General features: G+C 40.0%; 1 protein-coding gene across 1 annotated transcript in view; it reads left to right on the plus strand.

Annotated features, from left to right (window-relative positions):
* Positions 1-5,638, plus strand: part of RAB38 (RAB38, member RAS oncogene family) — a 70,731-nt gene extending 65,093 nt beyond the window's left edge. Inside the window, exon 3 of the mRNA XM_029208430.1 lies at positions 4,766-5,638. Within this exon, the coding sequence (XP_029064263.1) occupies positions 4,766-4,918 (153 nt within the window). The 3' untranslated portion in view covers positions 4,919-5,638. The remainder of the gene's footprint in view (positions 1-4,765) is intronic.
* The last annotated feature ends 1,285 nt before the right edge of the window (positions 5,639-6,923 follow it).

Genomic DNA, 6,923 nt, shown 5'->3' on the forward strand with positions numbered 1-6,923 from the left:
CATGCTGTGTTCCTTTATTTATTTGGGGGAAATATTTAGGGGGACTTGAGATAAGAGGCTCCAAGCATGTGCCCTAAACACTATACATCTTGCCTTTTTGTAGTGAGTATATAGTAAAGATCACGGCAAATATTAGTGTTTACTGTTCTCCCTGGACTCACACCTGGCCCTACCACTTACCAGTGTGTGTCTTGGGACCAGCCACTTATGCCTACTTAATCTCAGTTTCTTCAGCTGCAAAGTGAAGGAATAGAATACACACATTATCATGTTCTCCTGAAAATTAATTGAGGAGAATATGTAGATAACATTTATTGAATGTATGCCCTTTCCCCTTCACTGTTCTAAGTGTCTCACATATTCTAAGTATTAACATGTATTAACTTTAAATTGCCTATAAAGTAGATCTCTTGATTCCCTTTTCACAGAGGAGGAAACTTAGGTGTGGAGTGGAGTGGTTGAAACAGTGTTCCCAAGGTCACACAAGCAGAAAGTGGGAGCTGAGATTAGAGTTTGGCTTCAGACCTGTCCTCTAGACACTATACATTGTACCCTTTTGTAGAAAGCATGTGATCAATATAAGTACTTGCTCCTCTTCCCGGCTTCCTCTTGAAGGTTCCAATCTGAAATAGGTATGCCATGGCAACCAGCACCACGGTACACATGATAGGTATTTCCTAAGTGCTCACTGAAAGATTAAGTAATTAAAAAGAGTGCTAAGGGTCCATATAGTTTTGTCTAGTATCGGATTGTGTTTATTGACACTTGAGTTGCAAAAAAGCCTCAGTGACTCTATCTGGCCAACTTAGCGTTCAAGGCTCTACAGTAACCCGGCTCCAGATGCCCTTTCCAACCATATACCTCTGCTGTTTACCTTGCTAGTATAAGCTCAGTCAAGGACAGAGCTTATTTTAACCTCTTTATCTTTGTATGCCTCATACTTAGTGGGACTCTAAATAATATTAATTGAATGACTGTGACTCAGTCATCATGGACTGCTACCCTGTTCCTATATAAAATCTAAAAGCAGGTACAGCTGCTCCTTGGTTCTGATGGTTTCCTTGGTCCAGAGCCCCATCCTGCATAATCTCCTGCCTTAGTCCTGACACCAGCCAGCCTTTACTCAGTGGGTTAAAGGTCACAATTTCACCAGCATCATCTTATCTTTTACTAAAATGATCCTGCTAGGCTGCCACTAATTGGACTTAGGTTTTAGTTGTCCTTCTCATAATGATGATGGATTTTCATTCATTTGTCCACACTTCACCCTCTTCGTTAGCAGATTTTGCCAATTTGTACATTAATGAAAGAAAACCCTATTTAACTATGATGTTAATATTTGAGTGGAGGTATTAAATATACTCCTGTCAAATCTAACTTGTATGTGAAGGAAGGCCCTTTTTGATGCTTAAAACTTGCTTTATGAAAGAGAAGGGGACTAAGATTTATTTTGCATCCACTGGGCCTAACCCTGTAGTAAGAACTTTTATTTGTTATTGCACTTGATTTTCAAAAGTCTTGAAAAGGAATATAGCTTGGTAAGAGCCAGGCTTTGATGTCAGAAACACCTGGGTGTGAGTTTTGGCCCTCAAACCCACCTGCTGCATGCTTTTGTGGGGGAGGTCTCTTAATCTCTCTAAACTTAAGTTTTCTTACCTGTAAACAGATACGATGATATCCTGTGTTTGGTATTTGGGGCTCGTTCCCCAACACACAAGCAATAGGCAAAAGAGAATCAAAGTATATGTTTACTAATGGCTAGGAAAGCACCTTCATTAGTGAGATGTGCTGGCCCTAGAGGCCAAGGCCTGGGAGGCTAGGTGAAGCTACACTTTCCCACTTTCCTTGAATAAGAGGCAGTGGAAGACCATGGGCCAGGCTTCTAACTGATCACGTAAACAAGTGGCTGGACCTGAGAGCAAAGCATTGACCTGGGTCTGTCCCAAAGATCCAGACTCTGCCTACGTCAGATTACTTCCTGGGAGCAGGTCATTTCAGTGTGATCCCTGGGCCTGATACTAGGAAGAAGAAGAATGACAGAAGGCATGGTGAGCATGGGCAATGGGAAGAGGGCAGAAGCATGGCTACTGTCTATGGACTGGTTTCCATGGCATAAGGTAGATAGTTCAGCTGAAGGGAGAAAGGTCACTCACCTCTACCCCAACAATAACAACGGAATAAATAAGAACAAAAAACGAATCCTTGTCTTATAGGGCTTTAAATAGGTTTAAATAAGATTATGTATATGAAGTGCCCAGCACTGTGAAAGCACCAATAACCCCTGCATCCCATAAAGAAAAGCAACTTTTTATTAGATAAGTATTCTCATTGAGAACGTCATACAGATGAGGAAAGGGAAGCTCAGAGACGTGAATTCTGGTCTGGTATAAAAACGAGTAAAAACAACATCACAAACAAACAAAAAAGCAACCAGAGCTTCACCTTGTTTTAGATTTAGAAACCCTCAGAGGAATTTTTATTAAGGCTCTGTAAATGGGAGAGGTTTGTTATTTCTGGAACTTGAAAAGTTACCTTACGCTTTCATAGCAAGTGAGCTCAGGGTTGGGCTTGAATGATCGGAAATGTGCCAATGAACATTTACACCTAATTGCATTAGCCATAGATACCATTTGGAAAACATCACTACCTCTTACATTTTCCATGTAATATGATTTCATGCAATACATCTTCCATGTAATATGATTTCATGCAATGATCTCAAAATATATCAGCAACACTGACATACATACAAAAATCAGGTATAAATAGTTATACTTCAGATTGGGCAACAAGGCCTTGGGGCAAAACAGTTTCACAAAAATGTCCTTCTCTCTTTCCATTGAATATAAGGAGACACATCAGAGAAGTTCTACAAATTGTGATAAAGACAGTCAAATCTGACTTTACAAGAGATCAAGGTTTTTTGTTTAGTATATTAGTAGTAAATATTCTGTATTTCTCAGTTTTCTGACTAGCAGAGAAAAGGCAACTTAATCCATAGTTACTGAATAAACTATATATATATATTTGACCCAGTAATCTCATTCTTTTCCTATAACTCTATTGAGATGTAATTCATATGCCGTACAATTCACCCCTTTAAGGTGTACAATCCAATGGTTTTTAGTATATCCAGAGTTGTGCAGGCATCACCACAACCAATTTTAGAACATTTTCATCACTCCAAAAGGAAACGCCACCCACCCTGCATCCACTAGCAATCACTCCAATTCCCTACAACCCCTCTCCCCACCCGGCCCTAGCCAACCACCAACAATCTGTTTTCTGTCTCCTTGGATTTGCCTGTTTTGGACATTTCATGTAAATGAATCGTACAATATGTGGTCCTTCGTGACTGGCTTCTTTCACTTAGCCTGATGTTTTCAAGGTTCATCCATGTTCTGTGATTGCATAATATTCCATGTTGTGTGTATTCCATTCCTGTTCATGAGCGTCCTCAGCTTTTCCAGTTTTTCTGTTTTCTTTCTTTATTGGTTATGAAAATTTCTACAATAAACATTCTTGTACATCTTTCCTGAGGCACAAATGCTTTTATTGCCATGGAATGGATTCCCAAGAATGAAACAATATATTTTATTTTTTATTTTATTTTATTTTATTTTTTAACATCTTTATTGGGGTATAATTGCTTTACAATGGTGTGTTAGTTTCTGCTTTATAACAAAGTGAATCGGTTATACATATACATATGTTCCCATATCTCTTCCCTCTTGCGTCTCCCTCCCTCCCACCCTCCCTGTCCCACCCCTCCAGGCGGTCACAAAGCACCGAGCTGATATCCCTGTGCTATGCGGCTGCTTCCCACTAGCTATCTACCTTACGAAACAATATATTTTAGATTCAAAGGTTTGTTCCATATTTTCTCCAAGTTGAAGCTTAGTTCATTCTTGAAACTAGATTCATACTTCTGATTTCATATTTTTCTTTGAAGAGTTATGTCCACCTGGATTGTCTAAGTAATGTCACCGTAATAAACAACCCCAAATCTCAGTGGCTTAAAGTCATAATTCTCATTCATCCTACATGAATCATCATAGGATACTTGGTTCTTTTTGAACCTCATTCATAGACTTAGGCCAAGAGAATTTCCATCTCTGTGCTTTTTATGTTTGCAGAAGCAGGGAGAAAAGAACATGGTGAATTGAGCATTGTCTCTTATTGCTTCTACACGAAAGTGAAAGTGAGACACATCATTTATCCTCCCATTTCATTGTCCCATGAAAGTCACATGTCCATGCCTAACTTCGAAGAGGTCAGAGCAGGGCACTCCTACCATTTGACTGGAAGGCAAAGAGCCAGAAGTACTTGTGAAACCACTAATGACTGCTGCAAGAGGTGTCTTATTATTCCTATTTCATATCAAGTTCACAAAAGTAGTATGTGGGAGAGTGCAATTATGAACCTAATTTACATTGAAGACTTACTGTGTCTTCTACAATATTATTCTATAATGTAAGAGTATGTCAAAATAAGACAATTGCCCTCTAACTTAAATTCAGTCTACTAAGTGAGCCCACCAAACACTATTCCTCCTAAGTGACAAAACAAATACATACTTCACTTTTGTGAAGGACTAAAGAGTAAAGTTCTTAGAGGTAATAAATGAGAGTGAAGGGAATAGAAAGAGGATGCATGGATAGGGTTTAGGAAGAGATATTTAAATACTGCCCTTTTGTCTCATATAAATCTCCGCCATAGCATCACTGTAGAATATTGAATAATAAGAGCTGTTTTCTCCCCTTAGGAAAATATCAACATTGATGAAGCTTCCAGATGCCTGGTGAAACATATACTTGCGAACGAGTGTGACCTGATGGAATCCATTCAGCCTGACATCGTGAAGCCCCATCTCACATCTCCCAGGGTTGTCAGCTGCTCCAGCTGTGCTAAATCCTAGTAGGCTCCTATGCTGGCCTATGATGGAAGTGATCCAATCATCTCATGAATTGTGTCTCAGTTCCTACCGTTTTGGGCAAATATCAGGATAGGGATACACCTGGGGCAAAGCCAAAGATCTGTGCCTGTATCTTTCCTCTAAGAGAAATAGCAAATGTTCTTTTTATGTTTTTCTCAGCATCAGCACAGTGTTTACAAGCTTTTAAAATATTTAGTTTGTTACAAAATTCTGTCTTGTAGCTGACCATAATTGTGCAGGGCCAGAGTCGGCCCAGTTATTTGCTTCTTTGAGTCAGCCAAGGCCTCAGGTCTGAAAGAGAAGGGGGAGAAGAACAGGCTAGCTGTCAAGTTAAGCATTGGCTTTCACTTTGCCCCTGGTGTCTTTGTTCAGATTTCAGTACATCCTCTGCTGGTCTGACAGGCCTACTAAGTAGAAACAGTATTTTCTCCAGAGATGACCTCAATTCTCAACAGACCTAAAGTTGTCTCTGATTTAGCTCTTCAGAGTCATGTACACAGGCTTCCTGTGCTTTTGTTGCTTTTACTGTCCCTTGCCATGCCCTGAATGTTGGTTTAACTGAAAACTTTATGAAAAGACTGCCCCTGGTATGTGCCTTTCTTTTAGCTTTCTCTTTTAGTCCCACTCAAGCTGTGGGACTCTTCTGTGCGTGTAATACATATTATATATATTTTCACAAGTGAAAATAAAACATTAAAAGATGCTGTTTCCTTATTTCTGCAAGTGCTTTAAGTTTCTTAGTATTCTAAACTTTTTTGTTGACTGTGTGTCCATAGTTCTCAAGACCCATTTCTAAAATTTAATTTCCAAAAAGAGATGTGAAATATGCACTTAAAGGAATGGTACTATTAAAACGGAGATGAATTCAAAGCATCTATATCTACAGTTCACATTGGCATTTAGGTCAGGAAAGCAAGCAGTACATATACACGTTTTTGGTTAAGCAGAGGAATATATCCTCATATATTCTGGTCAGGAAAGGTGCCAAGCTAATCAACATACAGAGAAACAACTAAACTATGCATGGTGCTATCTTGCTTTACACAATGGCTGTGGTGCAGGTATGCTGCAGGTAGCTACTACTGTTTAAAGGCACTATTTTTCATTAATATTCATAATGCACTCACAGGAGCTTTGTAACAGATGTTTTTGGGTATCCTCTCCTTATTATCTTGGCAGTCATTGTTTCCATAAGTACCAACCACACAGCTTCCTATTATTTGTCTTTGTGACCCTTTCCCTAAGGGCATTCTCTGGCCTCTGGAGCTCTTGACGCATGAGGCAGGCAGGCCAGTGAGTTAATGTCTCCAGAGCAGCCCAAAACCAATGATAGCAGGGACTGGGGGGTGAATACCTTAGGTTCTTTGTCTCTTGGGAAGACCAGTTCTGAGGCATGCTCTATGCAGCCTCTTAGACAACCCCAGTGGTACTAATAGTCCTTGGTTCCCACAGGGGAAACCTTCCCACCTGCTGCAACCTTTATTGGCTTCATTTCCTTCTTTCCTCACTTCCCCACTCCTCTACTGGTGCTTCCTAGGTCACTTTCCAAATAAACTACTTTCATTCAAATTCTGTTTCAGGGTCTTATATGGGAACCCAAACCTCGCCTAAGTTAGTTGGGACAGAGGTGGTTTAGGGAGCAGATCCTCAATACCAGCATTTGAACTGAATGATTCACTACCAGGTGGTAGCAGGGACCCCCTTGCTGGTGGATAATGTAGGGGAGCTAATCCCTGGCAGGCTATAGCACCATAATTACTAAGACTCTCATGAGGTGGATTGGGATGGACTACAGACAGAAGTAAAATCCTATTGCTCTTGTATTTGAAAGACATGAGATTGCAGAGCTAACTTCCATAAAACTCCATAGGGAAAAAAATTACAGACTTGGGTCAGCCAACACTCAACTCAAGATCTGGTGTAAAAATTTAAAGACCTCCAAGCAACAATCAAAATGACCTTTGTTTCCTTCAGCTACAGGATAGAC

This window comes from Monodon monoceros, unplaced genomic scaffold (genome assembly GCF_005190385.1).
Source record: "Monodon monoceros isolate NGI ecotype Baffin Bay Population unplaced genomic scaffold, NGI_Narwhal_1 Super_Scaffold_7, whole genome shotgun sequence".
Classification (NCBI taxonomy): Eukaryota; Metazoa; Chordata; class Mammalia; order Artiodactyla; family Monodontidae; genus Monodon; species Monodon monoceros.